The sequence below is a fragment of the Lepidochelys kempii genome, chromosome 15 (genome assembly GCF_965140285.1).
Source record: "Lepidochelys kempii isolate rLepKem1 chromosome 15, rLepKem1.hap1, whole genome shotgun sequence".
In the NCBI taxonomy this organism is placed as follows: Eukaryota; Metazoa; Chordata; order Testudines; family Cheloniidae; genus Lepidochelys; species Lepidochelys kempii.
Genome location: NC_136394.1, coordinates 9,026,916 through 9,052,976, shown reverse-complemented (window position 1 = coordinate 9,052,976; position 26,061 = coordinate 9,026,916). Strand labels below are relative to the sequence as shown.

General features: G+C 48.7%; 1 protein-coding gene across 4 annotated transcripts in view; it reads left to right on the top strand.

Moving 5' to 3' along the window:
• NOS1 (nitric oxide synthase 1) overlaps nucleotides 1-26,061 on the top strand; it is a 148,931-nt gene that overhangs the window by 70,808 nt on the left and 52,062 nt on the right. For all 4 annotated transcript variants that reach the window (XM_073312326.2, XM_073312328.2, XM_073312325.2 and 1 more), the window contains exons 2-3: nucleotides 8,553-9,784; nucleotides 23,474-23,603. In XM_073312326.2, coding sequence (XP_073168427.1) covers nucleotides 9,066-9,784; nucleotides 23,474-23,603 — 849 coding nt within the window. In that variant the 5' untranslated portion in view covers nucleotides 8,553-9,065. The remainder of the gene's footprint in view (nucleotides 1-8,552; nucleotides 9,785-23,473; nucleotides 23,604-26,061) is intronic.

Sequence of the window (26,061 nt, the reverse complement as noted above, 5' to 3'; positions counted from 1 at the left end):
GGTGAGGGCAGCGTCACCATCACAGAAGGGCCCATCAGGCAGGGGGGCTTAAAGAAGGTCTGAGCTTGAGAAAGGGTCTGTGGGAAATTCCCCCGCCACCGCTGATCTTGCTCAGCTTTCATGTCCCTGTCGTAATGCAGGCACAGTCCCCTCCCCCATCTCGATTCACCCCGGCTGGGGACAGGTGGAGCAAGGGAAGTGCCCATGTTTGGCTACCCAGGGAGCGGGGTCTCCCCTCTCTCCCACTCGCAATGAGGCGGACCCTCTCAAACAAGCCCCCGCTGCGGGGAACAGTGTGTACAGTGGGGGTGCTGAGAGCTGTAAACCCTGTATATGATGGAAACCACTTCAAGCCGGGGGTGTGGCAGCCCCCCTTGTCCCAGCACCGCTAGTCCCATTGGCAGCAACTCTCTCTAGGCAATGGCTGCCCTCCTGTCGCTAGCAATAGCAGGCGGCCTCCCTCCTGGGGCAGAATGAGGGGTGATGAGACGCTCTGGATACAAAAGGCTGCCAGGGAGAGGCAGAGACTAATGACCTTAGGTCGCTATGGGACCACCCCCCCTTCCATTCTCAGCCTGCCTTTTGTCGAGCTCCGGGCACAGCCAGTGTGTAGGAGACTCGAAAGCAAAAGACTTTCTCTCTTCATCTTTGCTTAAACGGCTGTTGAGCGGAGGAGCTGGGAGACTCTCCGGACTCCGCCTCATTCCCCTCCTGCCTCTCCCTGGCTAGGTCTCCCTGATGTACGGTCATGAACTGAGCACTTGTTCTCAGTGGAGTACGGGGAGGAAAAGGATCCTAGGACGGGAGGGGAAGCTAGCTAGTGCTGGGTGCGATCTCTTACGCTGGTGAATCAGGACTTACAATAGTGGAAGTGAAATTGGGCTCTGGGCTGGGAATGTGGGAGAGAGACAGATGGACCAACGCGGAGAGAGAAGTTGAGAAATGGCCTTGGTACTGTAGGGTACCAGCCACCAACCCTGCTGTATTGCTGCTCCTTTGCAGCTACGGTGGTATCTTCTGTCCTCGTTGTGTGTAATGGGCACAGGGAGGTGACGTTAGGCTGTCTAGTATCCCGTCTCCCCGACACACGGGTTGCGAATGCTGCAGAGAGAACCATGGGGGATCCTGGAGGATAAAACCCTCTGCCCCAACTGCAGCAGTTGACCCCTCAGCTGTGAGGGCCAGGTCCACATCCCCTGGTCCTGAAGTACAGGGCACGTGCCAGCTGAAGACACCAAAAGGCGCCGTCTGTCTCAAGCGCCCCACAAGGGGGAGGGTCCCAGAGGCCAGCTGCCGCCGGAGCCCAACTGTCTACTCCATAATTTTGTGGCCCTGCAGCCTGAGCCCCGTCAGCTGACCTGGGCCAGCGGCCGGGGTTTAATGGCAGTGTGGACGTCCCCCCAGTGACTTGGAGAATGACCTCACCCCTAAAGGGATGGTTACACTGCGTTTGAGTGCCTTGTCCCAACCACCAAAGATGAGGCATTTATCAAAGATGTGTTATGAGACCGCCACTCATTGCGCTTGTGGCCTCCTTTGGTCCCAGGCCAGGGTTGTGCTCACGCTACACCCTCAGGCTGCCTGGCTCTGGAGCTGGCCTCCGGCTGGAGTGGGTGAAGATCTGCCCTCAGATGGGCCAAGCCTTGCCCTGACTCAGGGCACTCCCCCGGGGTCCCAGAGGGGCTGAGGCAGCCTGGAGCTCACCCCAGAGTGTCTGTGCAGTGCGAGTGGTTTTTTCTCCTTTCATACTCAAAGGAATGGCAGCGAGGGCCCCCAGTGAAATGAAAACGATTTTGCCCAGGACAATTCCCCATTCCAGCTGCTCGGCAGAGTATCCCACCTGGGTCCTAGAGCAGCGCTGGTTAGTCTCCCGTGTGGTTCTGCAGTTCTTTGCACGGAAACGGAGTGCCAGGAGCCAAGCCTGCTTCACGCTGCAGGGGAGAGCTGCCAGGGCCTCCCTCCAAAATATTCCCCCTCTTAGGCTGGGATCTATTGTTCTGGGCCCTGAGGTGTGTGCCTGCCCCATCCTGGTGTAAACGCAGTGGCCTGGGGCAGGGGTGCTGCAGAAAGGAATGGGGAACCTCTTGATTTCTTTCCCCTCCGAAACCAAGGAGGGAGGCAGCACCACTGGGCAAACAGATGTCCCCTACAGGCACTTTGCTGGTACCGTTTGTACGTTGTCCCTGCAATGTATCCTGGGACTGCGGGGGCTACACGTTTCCAAGGAGACTAGAGAGTTAGGTGCCCAACTCCGATTGGATGTCCATGGGCTTTGGGTGCTTAACTCCCTTTGGCACCTTTGAAAAGCCTAGCCCGAGAGTAAAGAGCAGTGTGGGGTTGGAAATCGTGTTGGAGTGTTGATCGTGCGGGGCTCTCCTCCCCTGGGAATTAACTTACACCCACACCTGCCATTTGGTGCAATTTGGCCCATTTTAAATGCAGAATAATGTTTCTGTGCCAATATTTTGCTGAGCCCCTGAGGAAGCTGCCCCTGGCAGGGATGGTGTTGCTGTCTCCAGAATCAGGGTGACTCCATCAGAGAAATGGCTCCAACCCTGTCCTTCATGCTGGCGGTGGAGTGCAAGCAATGTTAACCCTTTGCACACATCAAAGTGTGGGATGGAGCTACACCGCAGAGCCAGGAGGGTTAAATCTCTCCGCATAGGATGGGCTCCAGCAAGTGGACCCTGCGTACTTGAGTGGGTTATTCTTTATTCTTTTGCCCTTTCATTTGTTTGGGCTGAATTTCAAATCACTCTGCCTTCCAGAGAGCTCACTTTGTATCAGGGTAGGAGAGAATGAGCTAATGCTGAGGACCTGCTACACATGGCGGCCAGGACTCTGCTCCTGGGAACTCCTGTTCTTCGCTGTGGGGCCTGGCTGGTACTCTGCTCCCTCCTGCCTTGCTGGGATGCTGCTCCCATGCTGGTAGATTTCCCCTAGGCCATGACATGGCCCCTGAGGTCCTGCTTGCGTTGCTGCTGGGTCCCCCTGGCCATCGGGAAGGAGGGTACTGAGTGAAGCTTATTCCGACTGTAGCTATGATTGTTTTTCTCTGGAATGCATGAAAGTTACTTGAGTCCAGCCAAGAGGCTGCTGTTTGGCAAGCTGCCTGCTCTTTGCTTTGTGCACTAGAGAAGCTGAGTGAGAACTGGCTTTCGGGAGTAAAAATCCAGAATGTGCATGGTTTGGGGGAGCTGAGACCATTTGCTTTGGCATGCAAATCCTTCCATTCCGGGGAGCCAGCGAAGCACGAACAGCAGGCCCCATGTGAAGCAACTGATCCTGCCTTGAAGGAGCTCTTTAATATTCCGATTCCAGTCGCAACTAAAAGAAACTGTGTCGGGACTTGGGAGTGGAGGGGAAAATTTTCAAAAGCATTTAGGTGACTTAGGAGCCTAAGTCCTAGTTTTAAAACTAGCTTAGGCCATTAGGAGCTAAGGGCTAGTCAACACGATGCAGCAATGCACGCTAGAGAGGTGTGAGTTCTGCAGCTCCCCAACATCTTGCACAATAAAGGGTCCATGCAGACCCTAGTGTTGCTTCAACAGTACCATGTTAATACGCAATAGGGAACTTTTAGTGCATGCCAGCAGGGCCTAGATGGGCCAGTTAGCGTGCAGCACGTTGGTGCGCTTTCAAATTCACACCCCCCCAGTGTGCATTGCCGCACTGTGTAGACCAGGGGTCAACAACCTTCGTCATGCGGCCCATTAGGGTAATCCACTGGCGGGCCGCGAGACATTTTGTTTACATTGACTGTCTGCAAAGCACGGCCCCCCCCCCCCCCCGCAGCTCCCAGTGGCCGTGGTTTGCCGATCCTGGCCAATGGGAGCTGTGGGAAGCGGCGTGGGCCGCAGGGACGTGCTGACCGCCGCTTCCTGCAGCTCCCATTGGCCGGGAATAGCGAACTGTGGCCACTGGGAGCTGCGGGGGGGCCGTGCTTGTGGTGGTCAATGTCAGCAAAATGTCTCATGGCCTGCCAGCGGATTACCCTGCTGGGCTGCACGCCGAAGGTTGCCGACCCTTGGTATAGACCAGCCCCAAGTCTCGCTCAGGGTACGTCTACACTGCAGCTGGGTGATGTCGTTCCCAGCGTGAGCAGACTAACACACACTGACTCTGCTTGAGCTAGCTCGGTAGAAACAGCAGTGTGGCCATGGTGTGGGCAGCAGCTCCAGCCAGCTGCCCGGGTACATACCTAGGATCTCAGGTGGGCTTGTGCTTGTTTGGCTAGCCCGTGCCCAAGCCACTGGCCATACCGCTAGTTTTAGCGGGCTAGCTTGAGCAGAGCTACCGCTTGTAGGTCTACCAGTTACGGTGCAGACACCACCTGAAAAACAAGGGAACATAGGAGTCTAAGTCACCTAGGTGTTTATGAAAATGTTACCCACCGGCTTTGGGTTTGTCGGGAGCTGAGACTGATAAACTCACTGCATCTCCACCCTGGGTGATTTTCCATAAGGTAAAGTAGTTTGTTTTGGAATCATTCCCTGAGAATTGAATTTCAGGGGATGGGGCGGGGATTCTTGGACTGTCTCTTCCTCGAGTTGGCATCTAATGCAGGAACACTTTTGATTTGTAATACGGTGAAGGAGGAGATGAATTGGGACCAGATGATGATACCCTTGCTCCAGCTAAGTAACACCTCGTTCCACAGGTAGTCCCATTGCCTATAGTGGGACTAGCCAAGGAGTAAGGTGCTACTCAAGGTGAGTAAGTTAATGTGGGAATCTGTCCCTTAATTCAGTGGCTCTCAACCTTTCCAGACTACTGTACCCCTTTCAGGCATCTGATTTATCTTGCATACTCCCCAAGTTTCACCTCACTTAAGAACTACTTGCTTACAAAATCAGACATAAAAATACGAGTGTCAAAGCACACTATTACTGAAAAATTGCTGACTTTCTAATTTTTACCATATAATTATAAAACAAATCAGTTGGAATACAAGTATTGTACTTCCATTTCAGAGTATAGTATAGAGAGCAGTATAAACAAGTCATTGTCTGTATGAAATTTTAGTTTGTATTGACTTCACTAGTGCTTTTTCTGTCACCTGTTGTAAAACTAGGCAAATGTCAAGATGAGTTGAGAACCGCTGCCTTAACTCTCTCCCACAGTTAGGATTGTTATATGATTTTTCACTCATTCTCCTTGACCCTCGGCATAGGCTCGGTGTTCAGATGGAAAGAAGGTGCGATTAGATGTCTGGCTGCATGTGTGTGTTCTCTCTGCACGCTGTACTGACTTTGGTCAGACAGCCCTTACACCAGGCTCCTATTGAACAGCCCAATAAATCCACAGACTTAGTTTTTAGCGAAGGAACTTCCTTAGGTTAATTGCCGACCAAGCACGGTGCTAATGCCCCGGCACAGAGGTTACAGGTGCACTAAGGCGTGTATGTTTGTGACAATGGCCAGACTTTCCACGGTTCCCTCGGCCAGACAAAGACACTCCCATTGAGACTTGATTTTATACTTTAATACAAACAAATTCCGTACTGCCCCTCTGAAGTACTTAGTGACACCCTCTAAGCGTGTTCCTGTTCTCTGTGGGGAATGTGCTGGTATGGAGGTGTTCTGCTACCACCCTTCTGGAATGAATCTGCGCGAGTGCTTGGTGCCTTGCACCTAGGGTTGCCAAGCCTCCAGGACTGTCCTGGAGTCTCCAGGAATTCAAGATTAATCTTTAATGTCATCTGATGAAACCTCCAGGAATTTGTCCAACCAAAGCTGACAGCCCTACCAGCACCTCTTAGGAATGTAGTTTTTTGCAATATCAGCCCTGTTCTTGCCAGACTCTGTGAGCAGGGCCTGCCTCTAGCTCACAGCCTGACTTTTCTTTATATTAGCAAAGCTTTGACCACTACTTTAGTCTAGGCCTCATATCAGGCCTTTGATACCAGGACTTATGTCTCATGCTCTCTTCCTACTACATTCCCCCACTTTTTGTCTTTCTATGGGATGGAGGTTTATCCATTGTCCTGGAAAAGCATAATGCATGGACTGAAGATGGCCCAGTGAGCTAAACACTGTTATGTGGTCACCTTACTTTACCATTTACACATTCATGCCCCATCTGTTCCTCGGTTTGTACATTTTTTTCTACAACTGAGGGACAGATTTTATTTTCCAATTACGTGTAGTTTTTTATGGTGGGCCTGGGAGTGTTAGGCCCAGGACTTTGATTGCAGAATGTAGTTTTATAACTGCCATGGTATTGTGGTTTGGCCCTTGGGGTACCACAGATAGCTACACACACCTCTTAGGGCAATTACAGTTACCACCTCTATTATTATAATTGGTAGTAGGCTGAGTGTTTTGAAATACTGGGGTAGGTATTATAACAGTGTGTTTTACAGGGCAATGAATTTGAGAAGTAAAAGAAATGTGGAATATTATCATTACAAATGAGGCCTGTACATATATATTTTGGTCATTGGCTGCTACACAGTACTGTCCATTCATGTTCTAGGTTACCCTTCCTGCTGGTTGTTACCATTTGGTAAGCTTTACTGGGCAGGAGACAAGAACAGCTAGCTTCTCTGTTCCATTGGTTGCATTGCTTCGTGATACACCAGTAGCTGACATAAATTGGCACTGTTTTTCAGATACCCTACTGAATGGGCAGTAACCAATTTGTTAAACATTGCTGTTCCCGGGTTTAGTATTGGTACCCAGACACTGAGCAAGACTGTTTTGAATAACATGTGCCTTACTTAGGATGGTCACTGGCCCCAAAGGGTGACTGGTATTACCAGGGAATTTGTTTACCCAATTTTGAAGTTAAGTTACACAGTTAATTTTTTTTACCTATTTGGGTTGGGGGGGGTTGCCTTCACATTGTTTGCTGCCATTTATTTGTTTTTTTTTTTTACTTGTGTGTTGGTTAAACAGTTTATCAACATTATGCACATTGTAAATGTTGCACAGCAATAACACAACACACAACAATAATACAGTTGCTTTTACACAGTTTACACAATTAAATGACAGTTTAACCTGGTTCAGCGAGTGGTTTCTAGCTGATTGCCAACGTAATTGTTCGTATATGGTAGACTGAGGTGTAGTTGACCAGTTATTTATTTATAAAGCATTTTATTTTTCTTTTCTTGATGCTGGGGGGTTTCTTTACTGTGTATTAATATCTTCTGATGTCTTTGGGGTGGGATATTTGGCGGGGGGAGAGGGGTTGGTCTGTGGGATGCAACCCTAAACAGCTTAAGTTAGTTAACATCATAAAGTTTTTTGTTTAACATTTTTCTCGTTTTTAGTAACCCAAATTGAATACACTTAACTTTGTGTGTTTACAATGCAATAGCGACCAAGCTTTTTATAAAACAAGCTCTCCTTTTGCAATTGTTGTACAGACATTCATTTTTCACTTGCGGTGCATTATTGATATTTTATGTACTACATAGAATGTTCAACTGCTTAAATTAATGCTTAGCTTTTTTTATTGCTTTCCCCTGCTGAGCTTTTTGTTGTAGCAAAAGAGTTAATATTATAATTTTTACCCAAGCCTTTTAGAGTTAATTTGCTCGTGATACCAATGTCACTTTTGTTAACTGTTTGGAGGCACAAACGTTAACCACTACTTTCCTCTAACGTAACTTAAAACAGAATAAAAATGAAATTGAAGTGAATTTTAAAGACAGCTTTATGGAAATATTTTGAGGGTATTAAACTCTGATTACACTTGGTTGTGTTTGGGTGACACAGGCAGAAACCTGTTGAAATGGTTTGGTTAGCTTTATGCGTAAATTTTTGTTTTTAAAACATTTTTGCTATGACGTTGTGATCACAATATATTTAATAAGCTGCAAACAAGTTTATAAAAACCCAAATAAGAAATTGACGTTTTGTTAATATTACTTTTACCTTAATGCTGAGGTTTCCCTTACATTTTTTTTGTTTTGTTTTTGATTAGGTTGCTCCTGGGGCCAGGTCTACACTACACTCTCAGATTGGTATAACTACAGGATAAATCCACACCCCTGAGCGCCGCAGTTATACCAGCCTAACCCCCAGTGTAGACAGCACAGGGCTTCTCCCGCCGACATAGCCACTGCCTTTCACAGAGGTGGATTAACTACACCAAAGGGAGAAGCTGCAGCATTTTACACATAGACCTGCCCTCAGTTGTGTCTGCCAGACTGACTTTGGCTTGTGAAGATACTTTGAAGAACAGCAGCCAGAGCCTTTGCTGGTGTAAATCACTGTAGCTCCGTAGAGTTCAGTGGAATTATGCTGATTTACACCAATCAAAGATTTGGCCCCCAATTTTCCTAACCAGGACTTTATTCCACACCTGCTCTAGTTAAGCCGAAAGAACTAGACAGGGGGAGAGTTTGCAGAGGGACAGAGGAAATGTAGCTTGGGATGATTTCAGGGTACAGCCAGGCCTTGAAACACACCTCTGGAGAGGAGAGCTCTGTTGAATGTTTTGTATCAGGGTGTCTAAGGCCTTCAGATCTCTCTATGGGGCCCATACTTAGCTCTGTCCATGATCATGTCTTTCTCTCTCTCTCTCTAAATCCCCCTTTACAGATAGAGACGCTCAAGATCCATTCAGAGCCTAAAAACTAGACTGTGGAGATGTCTGTGAAGTGAGCCAGTTCCCAAGCACAAGATCAAGGGATGATCCGAGGCTGTCATGTTTCCTCTCGAATGTTTTGTCCCTGTGCCCCTCTTCAGCAGAGAGATGCCTAGTTCTCTGCCTGCTCCCGCCAGCCCAGCCCCCTGTTGGTGACACACTCTTGCTGTCCCAGTGAAGGTTACCCGGGCTGCTGGCATCATTCCCGTACAAAAGAGAGAGCGGAGGGAGGAATGAATGAATGAAATTATGCTGTTGAAGACACAGCTGGAACTGATGTGCAACGACTGATGCTCTGCAGATTTTGCAACGAGGCAAGTCATTCCAGAGCCAACAAGTTCCTCCTTGCAAGCAGAGCTAAGCTGTCCCCCCTTCTCAGCTGCTAATCTCTCTGCTCAGCTGCGGGCTAGTCTGTGCTCAGTGGGTCTCGAGGTCTTGGGCTGCAGGCTAGAAGACCAAGGGCTACCATGGAAGAGAATGTGTTCAGTGTGCAGCAGATACAGCCCAATGTCATTTCGGTGAGACTCTTCAAGCGCAAGGTTGGCGGTCTCGGTTTCCTGGTGAAGGAACGAGTCAACAAGCCCCCGGTAATCATCTCCGACCTGATTCGGGGAGGGGCAGCTGAGCAAAGTGGCCTCATCCAGGCTGGGGACATTATCTTGGCAGTCAATGGCCGGCCCCTGGTGGAGATGAGCTATGAGAGTGCCCTGGAGATCCTGAGGAGCATCGCTTCAGAAACCTATGTGGTTCTGATCCTGAGAGGTCCTGAGGGCTTCACCACTCACCTGGAGACCACTTTTGCCGGTGATGGGATGCCAAAGACTGTTAGAGTAACCAGACCTTTGTGCCCAACTGCCAAAGCGGTCGACTTGTCCAATCCAAGAGATCTGCAGCAGGGTGCAGACCATACCATGGGCTCGGCTAGTTCAGCATGGGCCAGGGAGAACAGGAAGGAAGCGGAGTCCCTTGTGCACGTCAATGGTGTGGTTACCAGCACTAAAGGCGAGGACGGGAAGGGAAGGGACAATGCCGGTGCCAATCCTTGCCTGAACGGTGGGGTCGAAAACAACGAACTGCTAAAAGAAATAGAGCCAGTCCTGAAACTCCTGAAGAGCGGCAGTAAGGAACTCAATGGAGACGCGCCAACCAAGGTGGAGACAAGAGATATAGAAGTCCAGGTGGACTGGTAGGTACCTATGTACATTTTTTACCTTTGGTATAGATTATGGTGACACAAGTCAAATGGGTTTGGTGGGGTCAGGTTAGAGCCTTCTCCAGGTCACAGACCTATTGACCACTAAGGCATGATGCTCAGGAGAGAGGAGGCAGGAAAGAGAGAGACCGCTAGAAAGGGAAAAGAGAGAACAAATGGGAGCAGAGTGTGGGAGAGAGGAAAATGGAGGTAAGGGGAGGACAGATGAGTGGGGGAGAAAACCAGAAGTGGGCAGGAAGCATGGGAAAATGGAAAGGGGAGAAAAAGGAGATTGGAAGAGGACAAAGGGATGGGAAAATAAAATTCCACGGACACCAGAGCTAGCAGTGTGGTATACGAGATTGGGCATTGAACAGATATTCGGCACACCTGGCTTCTATTCCTGGTTCTGCCACTGACGTGTTGCATGACCTTAAGCAGAGTTCAGTGCCTCGGTTTCTCCATCTGTAAAAAGCAGCCAATGATATTGGCCCTTCTAGTACAGTGCTTTGAGTTTTCTTCATAGAAGATGCCATATAAGAGCTAAATCTTTTATTATGACAACCCAAACCTTCCAGAAGGGAAGCTCAGCTTGCTGTAAATGAAGCTTCTAATGGCCACTGTATTTCAAAATGCTCTGTGCCTGTTCTGGCACCCAGACCCAGCTGTCAGAAGTCCAGTCCTGCTCCTACAGAAAGCAGTGGGAGTTCATCCACAGATTTCAGTGAGAACAGGTTTGGATCCTAGATGTGGAGCTCTGCTTCTCTAGTTTCACACAAGCAGGAGAAATGCTATAAGCCGAGAATCTTTAAAGGGCCCCTGAGGGCTTGAAAAACTACATTTCACTAGAATGTAATTGAGGAGCTGCGTAATTCCCCCCCTGTGTTTTTAATTGTTGTTAATTGTTCTGGTGTTTGTGTGCTCACAGTAGCAGGCTCCTTCCCAATTAGCTCTCTCCTCCTGGCCATTTATTAGCAATGATGCATTGCCCTTTTCTAGCCCCTTTCCACAAGAATCTCAAAGCATTTTACAAACATTTCGGGTACATCTGCATAGCAAAAACAACCCCAAAGCAGTGAGTCTCAGAGCCCGGGTCAACTGACTCTGGCTTGAGGGGCTTGCGCTCTGGGGCTAAAAATAGCTGTGTAGACATTTGGTCTCAGGCTGGAGCCTGGGCTCTGAAATCTTGTAAGACGAGCCCAAGCTCCAGCCTGAGACCAAATGTCTACACTGCTATTTGTAGCCTGGTAGCGTGAGCCTGAGTCAGTTGACCTGGGCTCTGAAACTCATTGCCACAGAGTGGTTTTTGCCGTGTGGACATACTCTGAGTCTGCCAGGCCCCTTGTGAGGTGGTGATTGTTAATTTACAGCTGGGGAAACTGAGGCACAGAGCAGTGAAGGCCAATGTTTTCAGAAGCGGGTCACTGATTTTGGCAATCCCAGTGTTTGGGTCCATGGCTTGAAATGCCAGCAGGCCTGATTTTCAGAGGTCTTGAGCATCCTAAATTCCAGCTGTAGTTCGTGGGGTCTGCAAGGACTCCACTCCTCTGAAAACGAAGTTGTGGGTGTCTCAGGTTGCGCACTCAGAAACAGAAAGATGCAAAACCAGCGGTCGCTTTTGGAAACCTGTTGACCTAAGGGAGTCACTGGCATCACAGAGAAAGTCAGTGGCAGAATCAGGAGCAGTGGATCCCAGGAATCTTGACCCCTATACGCCTACTTGACCTGCTAGACATCAGTCTCTCTCTATGTCCCTCCTTTGTTCGCGACTGTGACATTGCAACAACTTCTGTGGAATGGTCTGTGACGCCACAAAGACTCACGGTGATATTGCTGAAGAGGAAGGGAAGGCTGATTGTAGAGGAGACCGCACCTGAGGATAAACCCAATGAATGGTTTGCCATGCTAGGATGGCAATAAGCCAGGGTGAATCCAGGGAGTTGGCTGGTGAATTAGTCTAAGTTTGAAAGCTTGCAAGGGTTGGGAGCAGGGTAGGGGAGGGGGAAGAGACAAAAGACACTGAAAGCCATGCAGCTGAAAGGAGCCTTGTCCTTGTAAAAGGATCGAAAGGAAGTGGAAAATTTTCTGTAAAAATTGTTTAAGGAAAACGGTGGCTTTGAAACTTTTGAGACCAGTATCAGCTGTCTGTGGTAAACGTCAACTTTTTGACAAAACACGAACCTGAAACCAAAAAAAATATTTCTACCTGGAAATGGCACTCCCTGGTGCCTCCTGGGAGTTACAGTTTGGCTGTCTCATGCCTCTGTTCTCCTCTCTGGCTGGGCTCACTAGCTGGAGTACCTAACTTTCTGCAAAAAAAAAAAAAAGTCCAACCAGCTCCAATAAACTCCATGATAAAATGCCCATGTTTTCTTTTAAATGCTGAATCAGTAGGTTTCATGCAGAATCATGGTGAGGGAAGGTGAACGGCTTCAATTCTCCAGCTTCTGAAGAGAGGCTAAAGAGCAGAGAGAGCTGTCTCCCACTTTATTCCCGAGGGTGCTGAGCCCCACCTACAACTAAGTAGTAAGAACCCTCAACTCTCATTGAAGTCAGTGGGAGCTGAGGGTGCTTCAATCCTAGCTCCTCAGTGGAATCTGTCCTAAGCAGCTATCCCAAGAACCAGCAAGAATTAGTGGCCCTGAAGAAGTTAGTGTTTAACTACACCTCAAGGAGCACACTAGCATCCTTGGGTCGCTTTAAAGTGGGTCTCTGGAGAAAAACTCTGGCACAGGCTTCACTCGGAGGCTAGTATAAGGCTGAGAGGGAGCATGAAGTCCTGTAAAAACGAAAAGGGCACTGCATTGGGGGTGAAATCCTGGGGCGCGGTCATGCTAGAGGTTTTAGACCGACATAGAAGAGCAGAAACTCTGCAGGGAAACTGGCAGAGAGCAGCTCTGTGGGTCAAAGAGTGGTTTCACCTTCGAGAGAGATGTGGGACAGTCACCCCAGTCCCTACCCACCACTACATTGGGCTGAAGATGGTCAACTCATGTCCTGTGCTATCTGCTCAGTCTAAAACAGAGCTGGTGCACTGGGGAGGCCTGATCATATGGAGAAAGGGACAAGCACAGAAAACCCAGGGAGACTGGACAGATTCTGTAGTGGCAGACCCCATTGAAATGCCTATAAAATGAGTAACCCTTAGAAGAATTAGACAGTGGTTAAGTGCAGCTGTGACCTCTTCAGATCTCCAGTTGGTCCTAGTCAGAGTGGGAATGGGAGATCTCCAGGTGAATCCCAATTATTGCAGGTGCTGATGTTTGCTCTTTCGTCCGAGGTCAGTACTGAACATATGCCTCCATGTGGCGTTAAGGGGGCACTGTGATGTTAAAGAGGCCATCTTTTGGACAAGAGCTAAAGCTGAGGTGCCGACCACTCACGGTCACTAACGGTCCGGTGGCATGCAGTCTCAGAATGAAGGTGTTAGTCTCAGCTAGAGTCTAGTGTTACTAATTGTGTTCTGCCTACCTAATTCCCTCCCGCCTTTGTAACTGGGTGCCATGTTGTTCTCTTCCTGAACCATTGTGTAACATTGCACATGTTTCAGAGTAGCAGCCATGTTAGTCTGTATCTGCAAAACGAGAAGGAATGCCACAAGTACTCCTTTTCTTATTGCACATGTTGTTAAGCGACAGTTGCTCCGTAGTCCAGAGATGGTGGCATTTCAGGATGAAGCCAGTTCCCTTTTGCGGAGCTTTGGAGATTCTTTAGCAGGAAAGGAATGGCGCAAATGTGGAGTTCATTAATCATGGGTCAAGTAATGAGGGTCTTACTCAAGACGGTCTCCCTCTGAAATCAGTGAATGTTTTTCCTGAGTAAAAAGTGAGTAAGGACCTCAGGGTTTTGACACCAACAGACCCTGATCGTCAGCGAGCGGGATTGAACCTGGGACCCCTGAAGCCTCTATTGCATGAGCTAAAAGCCACATGGCCTTTAGCTAGGGCTGTAGAGCAGACTCACTGAGCTCTCTCTAAGTCAGGGGTGGCCAACCTGGGGCTCCGGAGCCCCATGCGGCTCTTCAGAGGTTAATCTGCGGCTCCTTGTCTAGGCACCGACTCCGGGGCTGGAGCTACAGGCGCCAACTTTCCAATGTGCCGGGGGGTGCTCACTGCTCAACCCCTGGCTCTGCCCCCACTCCACCTCTTCCCCTGTGCCTGCTATGCCCTTGCTCCTCCCCCTCCCCCTCCCAGCCTCCTGCAAGCCACGAAACAGCTGATCAGGAGGTGCGGGTAGGAATGGGGAGGCGCTGATTGGCGGGGCTGCCGGTGGGCAGGAGGCGCAGGGAGCTGATGGGGAGGCTGCTGACGAATTACTGTGGCTCTTTGGCAATGTACATTGGTAAATTCTGGCTCCTTCTCAGGCTCAGATTGGCCCCCCGGGTTCTAAGTGGTCTTGGTGCCACTAGATGGGACAGAACACCACACCCAGGAGGTGTGTGGGTTACGTAAGCGATACAAGAAGTCACTAAGACTGCACCTGGCAGAAGGTGACTAAATTGCGTCCTAAGCTTCCTTAGTCTGTATTCACCTGGGAAGATGCCTCAGTTATTAGATGCCATCCAGTCACCCGTAGTTAGATAGAAAGATGGTAGTTTTAGGCAGTAAAGGCCTAAAGAAGAGTAACACCATAGTAAGAGGTAGACTGGTGTGGAGGACGGAAGTTGTTTTACAAAGGATTGAGAAATCTGGCTTCATTCTGTACCTGAATGACATGCAACATTTTAAAAATTCTTCATGAAGGAAAATTCTGGGGGGAAAAAGTTCATTTGGGGGCAGTCAAAACATTCAGATTCTGACTTTTTCATTTTGTACTATGATATACATAATATTCTAAACACATTTTTTTTTTAAAAAATTACAAACAAAAAATGGAAACACTTCTTTCTGGAAGTGTTGAAACGGGATGTTTTGAGGTTGTCAGAATGGCTTTTCCTCTAAAACTAAATGCCAGTCTAAATTACCCACGTTCGTAAAGTGTTTTGATTTTGAGGGAACCGCACAATCTGACCGAGCAGTGTTCTGTTGACGTTTCACCGACCAGCCCTAAAAAGGCAGACTGCTTAGGACTAGTCTTACAAGATGCTGTAGTGTTTTTTCCCTGAACGGTTACATTTGTTTTTGTGCCTTGAATTCCATCTATTCAAATGTCCAACCTGCTTAATAGTTGAGAAACCCACTGGAGCAGGGCTATCCAAAATCCTGTGCGTGGGTCCACATGGCCTGATACATTCTACAGTGTGGGTTGTCCTCTTTAGGGCAGATGTTCTGCCAGCAGGCAGCATTGCAGCCAGGCTGCTGTGCCCAAGAAGGGAGCATTGCATGCGGGGGTCTATCCAGCTGCAGCTCTGTGTCAAAGACGGGAATGACTTCAGTGTGCTGTCTGATGTGTTTAAGGTACTCTGTGCAGTCTCCTGCAAGCTGGGAGATCATGTGCTCTATTGATATGGGTGAGTCATCAGGACACCTGGGTTCTATTCCAGACTCTGCTGTTGATTCACCAAGTGGCTTTGGACAAATCATTTGACCTCTTGGTGCCTCCATTTCCCCATTAATTAGATCCTGTTTGAAGAGTCCTTTCAAATGATAAAACTCTCTATAAAATACTTCATAGCAGCATCATTAAATTGCCAGGGAGGGAAAAATTGGAGCGCACTGATGTAGTGTCATGTGGCTGAGCGAGGGGCTTGATTTACTTCCCAGGAACCTATGGCTGCTCTTACTGAGGTCCATGGCAAAGCTCTTTACTTAATTGAGTCCAGGCTTTAGCCCTGGGGCTGATACAGCTCATGATGATTCACTGACCAAAAATAAGGGACACTTGAGAATATGCAAGGTCTCGGTTCCCCGGGAAACAACACAGGAATACGTCCCCTGAGCATACAGAACTCTTAGGATCCTAAGAGGAGTGAAGAGGGTAACCAAAGGTGGAAACTTTGGGTATGTTGAACCATTGTCTTTAAAGAGAAGAGCAGCCAGCTGCTCCTGTTCGTGGCAGCCAGCATTTGTTCTGCTCGCGGTCTGATGACTGGGCTGCGGAGAGGAGAATGTACAGCCGGTAAGTCACCAGGCACCAGTAATTATATGGAACATACCCATCACAGGAATGTAAATAGAATGTAGTGTAGCAACCCTAGCCCAAGTTTAAGGCAGGTGGAGATGCTGACAGGAAGCCACAAGATCACCGCACCCTGCAACTTATGTTCCAGCAGGACTGAGCATATATTTATTGGATGTCCCCACAGGGAAAAAGACCTTGACTGATACCCGAGGAGAATTCCTTGACTGATGCGGTGTTGCAGTGATATGACTGTTTCTCTCTTTTGTTTTGTTCTGCCCCTTTGAGTCTCCAAGGACTCTTCTCTCTAGAGAGGGGACTCTCTCTCGCTCTCTCTTAGCTCTTTCATGGAGATCTTTCTTTTGTCCTTTTTGTGTGCTGACTTAATTAATCTATAATAAGACATTTCATGCTGACCAGATCTTCTGGTTGCTCTTTGTGCATTGGAAACCCAGCTGGGGAGAACATTCTATGATGCGGTTTCTGAACCTGGCCAAACCCCAACCAATGACAAACGGCGTTTTGTGTCAGTAAAGGCTTTAGGGTTTGGCCCGATGTCTGTTCTCCTCTAACACCAACTAGTGAAGGGCATGTTCAGAATCTATTCAGTACCTTTAACAAACTCTTATTGAATACAAAGATACGGCTCACAAACTTCTAAACGCAGCCACCGCAGTTACTTATTTGTGAATCCAAAATCTTAGCAAAATTCCTCAGCCCCACAGGCGGTTGCATTTCATTGCTCTGGGCAGCATGGGATCGCCTCTTTCTGCTGGTGTGTAAAATGCTTTGAGATCCTTTGGCCTGATTGTGTAGAAAAGCAGGTCAACATTGGTCTGACCCCAGGTAATGGAGAGGAAAGACTGGGGAGTCAGTTCTTCAGCACTGCAGACCGTAAGCCGCTACCTGGCACGGCTGGTTGTGACTGGAGCTGAGGGTGGCAACTCCTTCTCAGCTGGAAATATTCCCCACAGCCGGAAACGCCACCTGAGAATGTGGAAGACCCAGAGAGAGAGTGAAAGAGAGTCAGTTACCAACTTCCCTGTGGCCCATATTATTGATGGTGGTGGGTGATTCGGCCAGAGGAAAGCTGAAAGCAATGCCCCAGGGCAAAGTGAGGTGGGAAAAGAAACCTATTTCTCTTGCATAGCCGAGAAGAACACACACTCTCTCTCCTCCTCATGCACAGAGAGCTCACAGAGGGTTTTGGCTGCATTCTGCCTGTTCCCAACAGCATCCTACCCTTCTGCTTTCTGCACTAGGTGTTACTTACGGCATCGGTGCAAAACTTTAGACTTCCAAGCTCTTATTGGCTCATCCAAATGAGCTGCTAGGAATCAGAGCAGTCAGTTCTCTCTCTTGTCATTGCAAGGGAAGTTCGAGAACTCCTACTGCCAAGCAAACTCAGTAGACCGAATAGGTGAATGGACTGGGACTCAGAAGATCTGGTACCAGAGAAGTCAATGGCAAAACTCCCCTTGACTTCAGTGGGGCAGCTTTCCAGCCCTGGGTAGTATCTACTGCTCTGCAACTGACCTGCTGTGTGCCCTTAGGCAAGTTCCTTGACTTTCCTGTGCCTCTGTTTCCCCTTCCACACCCCTGAGCAATGTAGTTCTACCCAATTAAGTATGTAGCGTAGACCTGGCCTAGGTGTCCTTACAGTACCTAGTTCAGTGGGGTCCCAGTTCCGGTTGGGACCTCATTGGTGCAACCCAGGGCTGCCCGGCAAGGGATGGAGGACAAAAGGAGCAGTTTGCCCCAGGTCTCCCATTTGAAAGGGCCCCCAAGTTGAATTTGAGGGAAGGGCAGCCTGGCCAAACCTGAGTTGCGCTGCGATCCCATGCACCAGGTTGCAATGCCCAGCCCTGCAAGGACAGGAGTTGCCACTGTGGAGTGAATACAGGGCGCACTTACTTCCCGGTGCCCCGCTTTCCTCAGGCCTCCCCTCTAATTGGTTTTGCACCCTTGGTTTCTTGATTTCAGTGGGGAGTATTCTTTTTGAAATCCTTCATTACCAAGGTAGTAATGAAAGATTAGCCGCCCAGGCTACCAGCCAATCAGGCACTCGCTCAGGCTCTCACACTGCCCTCCCAGCAAACACACACTCGGATACTTACTCAGCAAACACGCACTCGGATACTCACCAAACCCAGGCAAACTCCTGCTGTATGCTGCTCTGCTGTCCCCTGCTGCTCAGCTGGTTCGCCGCCGCAAGGGACTTGGTGGGATAACTCACATGACTGGAGTACTGTCATGGATGGTTATAAACTGTTCAGGAAGGACAGGCAGGGCAGAAAAGGTGGGGGAGTAGCACTGTATGTAAGGGAGCAGTATGACTGCTCAGAGCTCCGGTACAAAACTGCAGAAAAACCTGAGTGTCTCTGGATTAAGTTTAGAAGTGTGAGCAACAGGAGTGATGTCGTGGTGGGAGTCTGCTATGGACCACCGGACCAGGGGGATGATGTGGATGAGGCTTTCTTCCGGCAGCTCGTGGAAGCTACTAGATCGCATGCCCTGGTTCTCAGGGGTGACTTTAATTTTCCTGATATCTGCTGGGAGAGCAATACAGCAGTGCATAGACAATCCAGGAAGTTTTTGGAAAGCATAGGGGACAATTTCCTGGTGCAAGTGCTAGAGGAGCCAACTAGGGGGGGAGCTTTTCTTGACCTGCTGCTCACAAACCGGGAAGAATTAGTAGGGGAAGCAAAAGTGGATGGGAATCTGGGAGGCAGTGACCATGAGTTGGTTGAGTTCAGGATCCTGACACAGGGAAGAAAGGTAAGCAGCAGGATACAGACCCTGGACTTCAGGAAAGCAGACTTCGACTCCCTCAGGGAACGGATGGGTAGGATCCCCTGGGGGACTAACATGAAGGGGAAAGGAGTCCAGGAGAGCTGGCTGTATTTCAAGGAATCCCTGTTGAGGTTACAGGGACAAACCATCCCGATGTGTCGAAAGAATAGTAAATATGGCAGGTGACCAGCTTGGTTTAACGGTGAGATCCTAGCGGATCTTAAGCCTAAAAAAGAAGCTTACAAGAAGTGGAAGGTTGGACATATGACCAGGGAAGACTATAAAAATATTGCTCGGGCATGTAGGAATGAAATTAGGAGGGCCAAATAGCACCTGGAGCTGCAGCTAGCGAGAGATGTTAAGAGTAACAAGAAGGGTTTCTTCAGGTATGTTGGCAACAAGAAGAAAGCCAAGGAAAGTGTGGGCCCCTTAATGAATGAGGGAGGCAACCTAGTGACAGAGGATGTGGAAAAAGCTAATGTACTCAATGCTTTTTTTGCCTCTGTCTTCACGAACAAGGTCAGCTCCCAGACTACTGCGCTGGGCATCACAACAGGGGGAATGGATGGCCAGCCCTCTGTGGAGAAAGAGGTGGTTAGGGACTATTTAGAAAAGCTGGACGTGCACAAGTCCACGGGGCCGGACGAGTTGCATCTGAGAGTGCTAAAGGAACTGGCGGCTGTGATCGCAGAGCCATTGGCCATTATCTTTGAAATCTCGTGGCGAACGGGGGAAGTCCCGGATGACTGGAAAAAGGCTAATGTAGTGCCAATCTTTAAAAAAGGGAAGAAGGAGGATCCTGGGAACTACAGGCCAGTCAGCCTCACTTCAGTCCCCGGAAAAATCATGGAGCAGGTCCTCAAAGAATCAATCCTGAAGCACTTACATGAGAGGAAAGTGATCAGGAACAGTCAGCATGGATTCACCAAGGGAAGGTCATGCCTGACTAATCTAATCGCCTTCTATGATGAGATTACTGGTTCTGTGGATGAAGGGAAAGCAGTGGATGTATTGTATCTTGACTTTAGCAAAGCTTTTGACACGGTCTCGCACAGTATTCTTGTCAGCAAGTTAAAGAAGTATGGGCTGGATGAATGCACTATAAAGTGGGTAGAAAGTTGGCTAGATTGTCAGGCTCAACGGGTAGTGATCAATGGCTCCATGTCTAGTTGGCAGCCGGTGTCAAGTGGAGTGCCCCAGGGGTCGGTCCTGGGGCCGGTTTTGTTCAATATCTTCATAAATGATCTGGAGGATGGTGTGGATTGCACTCTCAGCAAATTTGCGGATGATACTAAACTGGGAGGAGTGGTAGATACGCTGGAGGGCAGGGATAGGATACAGAGGGACCTAGACAAATTGGAGGATTGGGCCAAAAGAAATCTGATGAGGTTCAATAAGGATAAGTGCAGGGTCCTGCACTTAGGACGGAAGAACCCAATGCACAGCTACAGACTAGGGACTGAATGGCTAGGCAGCAGTTCTGCGGAAAAGGACCTAGGGGTGACAGTGGACGAGAAGCTGGATATGAGTCAGCAGTGCGCCCTTGTTGCCAAAAAGGCCAATGGCATTTTGGGATGTATAAGTAGGGGCATAGCGAGCAGATCGAGGGACGTGATCGTCCCCCTCTATTCGACATTGGTGAGGCCTCATCTGGAGTACTGTGTCCAGTTTTGGGCCCCACACTACAAGAAGGATGTGGATAAATTGGAAAGAGTCCAGCGAAGGGCAACAAAAATGATTAGGGGTCTGGAATACATGACTTATGAGGAGATGCTGAGGGAACTAGGATTGTTTAGTCTGCGGAAGAGAAGAATGAGGGGGGATTTGATAGCTGCTTTCAACTACGTGAGAGGTGGTTCCAGAGAGGATGGTTCTAGACTATTCTCAGTGGTGGAAGAGGACAGGACAAGGAGTAATGGTCTCAAGTTGCAGTGGGGGAGGTTTAGGTTGGATATTAGGAAAAACTTTTTCACTAGGAGGGTGGTGAAACACTGGAATGCGTTGCCTAAGGAGGTGGTGGAATCTCCTTCCTTAGAAGTTTTTAAGGTCAGGCTTGACAAAGCCCTGGCTGGGATGATTTAATTGGGGATGGGTCCTGCTTTTGATCAGGGGGTTGGACTAAATGACCTCCTGAGGTCCCTTCCAACCCTGATATTCTATGATTCTATGGTAGTAATTTTGGAAGGGGGGGAGCCCTCGGTTTCAGATTTTGCCCTAGGTCCCCCAAAAACCTCTGTGTGGTCTTGGTGCGACATGCATACAAATAAATAATAATAATAGCCTTGGAGGCATCAGTAAGACTAATAGGGCTTGATTGTGCTAACAAACAGAGAATAAAAGGAAGTATGGTCCAATGGTTAGGGGCACTAGCCTGGGACTCAAAAGATCCTCTGGGTTCAATTCCTGGCTCAGCTTGACTTCCTGTGTGACCTTGGGTGAGTCACTTAGCCTCTCTGTGCCTCAGTTTCCCATCTTTACAATGGGATAACAGCCTTGCCCTGCCTCATGGGGGTATTGTGAAGGTAAATACACTAGTGCCCAGAAGGGTGTTTGGATAGTAGAGTAATGGGGGGGCCATATAACTACCAAAGCTCAGTCCCTACTCTGAAGAGTTGTTGTATTCTCTTCCTGCGATACCAGCTCTTCTGTACAGCCCCAGAGGGGTTTGTGGCATGGCCCAATAGGTGTAAACTGCCTCAGGAGCGGGGCCCCAGCCTGGCTGGCAGGCATGGCAACAGCCCAATGCAGAATGTTCGCAGTGCGTTTGGTGCATGCGATATTCTGCATGTAGCACGTACGCATCCTTTTACGCTGGTCTTTGACTTTGAATAGACCAGATTAATGGCGGGTGAGGTTATTTTATCTGATCAAAACCCTTTCACATGTGCGTAAAAGCCAAGTTAGCAAAAGAACAATTCCGTCCTTGAAGAGATGACAGATGGGAATTTCAATTAAAAATCCAACCCCATGTTGGGCTTGAATTCTGTTGGAAATATAAAGTGGAGGCTTTTACCCAAAGGCTACCCAGTGTTTAGAAAATAGCCCCGGGATGTGGTGTAACATCTTGGCTGCTGGAGGGCTCAACTTCATTCCATAAATGAACTAGGAACTTCTGGAGCAGTTGGAAGACAAAGAATTAAACTGAAAGCTGCTTTACTTCCTGTATACCAAAAACCACATGCATGGGGAAAACCTCCTGAAAGTTAATTTGCTCGGGGTGTTTCCCTTCTTTTTAAGCTGCAAGTGGCTTCGTGATCAGGGCACCTATTCACATTACATTTTGAGTGCCTCATTCCTGATGAGGGGCCGGATCCCAAGCCCACTAAAGTCAATGGGAAGACTCTCGCTGACTGCAGTAGGCTTTGGATGAGGCCCCAGATTTGCAACAGGAATAGTTTTTCAGTGCTCGATGTTGTCAGGGGAATACAGATCAGTCCTATGGAGAAAGAAAGGAATTGCCAGAGCGGATTAGAACAATAGTCCAGTCGTTTATAAAACTGTAACAGTGGGCAACTAAATAATAGCATTCTTACGGAAGAAATGTCTTCCCAACCCTGGGCTGTAAACAGCTGGGTTCTGTCCTAAATCATGAGAGCTGATGTCATTTGTACATTTTTATCCTAGCTGGTTTGACTGGATTATATTCTTATAACTCGTATAACTATCTAATTCTTCATTATCTTTGTTTTAGTATTCCTATTGCAGTAACGCTTAGACACCTTATTGGAGCCTACTAAATAATTATCCTCAATGATATCTTGTGGTGGCAAGTTCCACAAGTCAATTCTGCATTGTGGTTTTTTTTTGTTTTTTTTTTTTTAAACAAAACCAGTATTTCTTTGTGTCAGTCTTAAATTAAGTCTGATCCAGCACGGGTAACAATTGCAATGTTCTTTTTCTTGCAGTACTTGTCTCTTAGCACATTAATCCTCCAGTCCTGGAAACACGAGTAATTTTACACATGTGAGCAGTCTCACTTCAGTGGAATTCACTGTGTAAAGTTACTTACATGCACAAGTATTTGCAAGATCAGGCTCTGAAAGCATCAAACTCACCTCCCTGAGAGCCATGTCAGTTTGTTGCTTCCCACTTATGTTCCACTTAAGCGACAAGTTCCCCCCACCCCAACAAAGCTATTTTAGAATAACCGCCATCAGCCCGATATTCTATCCCCTTTCCTTCCAATCCTGTTTATAAACTAGGGCCCCTAATTTGTTTTGATGCATTTGTGTATTAAGAGCACTTCGATTATGCTCTTTGTTCTTATTCCATTGGACAGCATGGGGCAGAGAGCATTGTATATATAACTTAAAATGAGGTCTGGCTAAAGGTTCTCCACTCTTTATTGGTTCTCACGGTGGCTGGGGTTGGGAGTGGTAGCACTTGGCGTAGCGAATGATAGGGTTAGGAATATGCCTTCCCGGGAGTGCAAAGATGTAAACTGGATGATTATCACTTCACTACCTTGGCCTAGTGAGGACTTCAGCTTCCTGCCAATTTTAGGAACTGGCAAAACTCCCATTGTTTGTTGTCACGCTAACACAGGGTGATCCTTTGCCAGTGTGGGGAGTTTTCAATTCCTCCCCTCAACCCCGCCCCTTCAAACTCTTGCAAGTTTTCAATCCTGCGGGAAGCTGCCCAGAGCCAGCCCTGTAGCTAAGCAATTGGCAAAGGGTAGCAATGGTTGCCTGCTGGGTGCACCCCGGCTCCGGTTCGTTCCCCATGCGGTAGGCAGGGAAGTTTTGCTCTAAGGCTGAGCAGTCTGAGGGCTCTGACGGGGAACAAGCTGCACGTGGCTTTGGGAACTAAATGACTAATATTCCCCACCCTCAGTTTCAGGGAAGTGGACAAGTCCCAGAAACCTGCGCCAGCCGGTGCGGAAAATGACCGAGTTTTCAATGACTTGTGGGGGAAGAGTGACACGCCCATCGTCCTGAACAACCCCTACTTGGAAAAGGAGCAGGTAGGTGCCTATGTCTTGTGGGGTGATTGGCGGGGATGGGAGCCGGTGTAGAAGCATAAGTCTGGCTGCAATCCGCTTGTAATGGTTGCTCCATGTGGGAAGGGAGCACATGCAGGGACTGATCCTGCTCCCTCAAAAGCCATTGATTTCCATGGGAGACGAGGAGCTCAGCAGGGTGGGGTGTGGGGTGTGCCCTGAGAGCAGTGGGCTTTTATACCTCAGCTGACAGCAGCCAATGCAAGTCTCCTTTCTCGTAAAGCCACAGTCAGACGTGGTCTGGCTCCTGGGTATAAGGTAGCATAGGAGGAGGTCACTGAAGCCTGAATCGCTCCTTTGGGTCGGGTCCCCATAGGAGCAGCATTTTCCGTGCTCCAAGGTGCAATGCTCAAGCCCTTCTCTGAGCAAGTGACCGCACAGGCCCAATCTCGACGGTGTGGCCCGGTTACTCCAGAGCAACCCCATTTGCTGCAATGGGATCGCACTTGTGCAGCTGCGAGCTAAGTCTGGCCCGTTCAGTCCAGAAGCCATGTAGCTGATGGGATCCCATTGCTGACGGTAGGGCTGCAGCTTACACTGGGTAGGAGTCGCTGCCGAAGGTTCTCCTCGGTGTGTAGAGCATAAGTGGCAGAAGAGCTGTGTCCAGTCCAGTCCTCAGCAGAGCTGAGGATTCCCCATTGTTCCAATCCGTGTCCAGAGCGGGACAAGAAAAGAGCCAAAAGGGATGGCACGTTCTTAACAACAGGCATCTTGCCAGCAAAGCCCTTAGTGGTGTGAAGCATGTTTCTCATTGCATTCATATAATTTGATGTAGCACTTCAGATAGTATTTCATAGAATTTCAGGGTTGGAAGGGACCTCAGGAGGTCATCTAGTCCAACCCCCTGCTCAAAGCAGGACCAATCGCCAATTTTTGCCCCAGATCCCTAAACGGCCCCCTCAAGGATTGAACTCACAACCCTCAGTTTAGCAGGCCAATGCTCAAAACGTGCTTTTCATCTCCTAGCACTTTGCAACCATTCGTTGCTTCTCACACCACCTTGCCATTTAGGGATCCAGGGCAAAAACTGTGGATTGGTCCTGCTTTGAGCAGGGGGTTGGACTAGATGACCTCCTGAGGGTCCCTTCCAACCCTGATGTTCTATGAATTCTGTGGTGTGGAATTTGGCTTCTGGACTTATTGGGCCATATGCAGTTCTCAGGTGGGACCAGTGTCAGAAGCAGGGCTAGAACTTGGCAGTTCCTGGCACCCAGCCCTGTGCTCAGACCATCCCATTCCCGAGGTTCCCCCAGCTGTAATTCACGGTCGGCCATGCGTCAAAGAACACTTTCCAAAGGGAAAAACAGATGAACATTCAAATGAAGAAGTCCAGCAAAACCAGTATTGCCCCTGCTCAGCTCAGTCACTTCCTGAAACCAAGGGCCTGACCTCCTCCCCCACTTCCCGTCCAGGAAACATCGGCAGGGCAGGCACTTTTTGATGGCGTGCACATAAGGCTATCTTTCTTTCATACCTATATTGATTGGCTCCTGCCCTCTGGGCTGGCGTTAGACCACTCTCGCCAGCCCAAGTCTTATTAATCTTTTATATCCATTATTTATATTCCAGTAGTGCCAGTCCAGATCAGGGCCCTGCTGTGCTGATCAGGATCAGGGCCAAACTGTGCTAGGTGCTGTACTAACAAGCAGGGTGACATGGTCCCTGCTCCAAAACATTCACAGTACAGGAGAAGATGTAAAATAGCTGCGATCGGCACGGTCCTTCCACCGAGCCATTATCCAGCCCTGGGAGGGGGCACGACTTGCTCCTGTCACGTGGGGATTCTGCAGCAGAGTTAGGGACGTAACTCAGAGGTCTGGACTCCTAGTCCTGTGCCCGAACTACTGGATAAGTCTTTCTAAAATAGCCTCGTTCTGTGCTGCTCTGTCCGTACAACACAGGGTCTCCATTGCTTGGGGCACTCCCTGCTCATTGATAACCTGACCCTAAAAGGTGCTGAGCATCTTCCACCAGTGACAAGTGCCCTTAACTCCCACTGAAGTGACTAAGATGCAGGGGTGCTTGGTACCTTTGTGGAGAGCTTAACTCTCCACTGAGCCCTCGGGCACACTTCGTGAAGTGATGCAGTGCAGGCAGGCATTGTGGGGGACAATGATTTAGAAGTGTGGTATTTTCTTGTGCCTCCAGGAAATAAGGGGCCCCAGGAGACCTTTCTAAACATCTCAACCTGTTCCTGGAGTTTAAACCTATCCAGGATGGGTGACACCTGCCAAAATTGCATGATCATGGGTTGGTTTTTAGCTCCGCCACATCTGCTATGATCTTTCTAAGGGCAAGATCCCCTGTCGAGTCCCAAAATAAAGATTTTTAAAAATAGACTGTAAGGGCTTTTAAATATTTATTAATACAAGAAACACCCCAGCACACAATCTAGGGGGGCGTGCACACAGGAAATACTGCT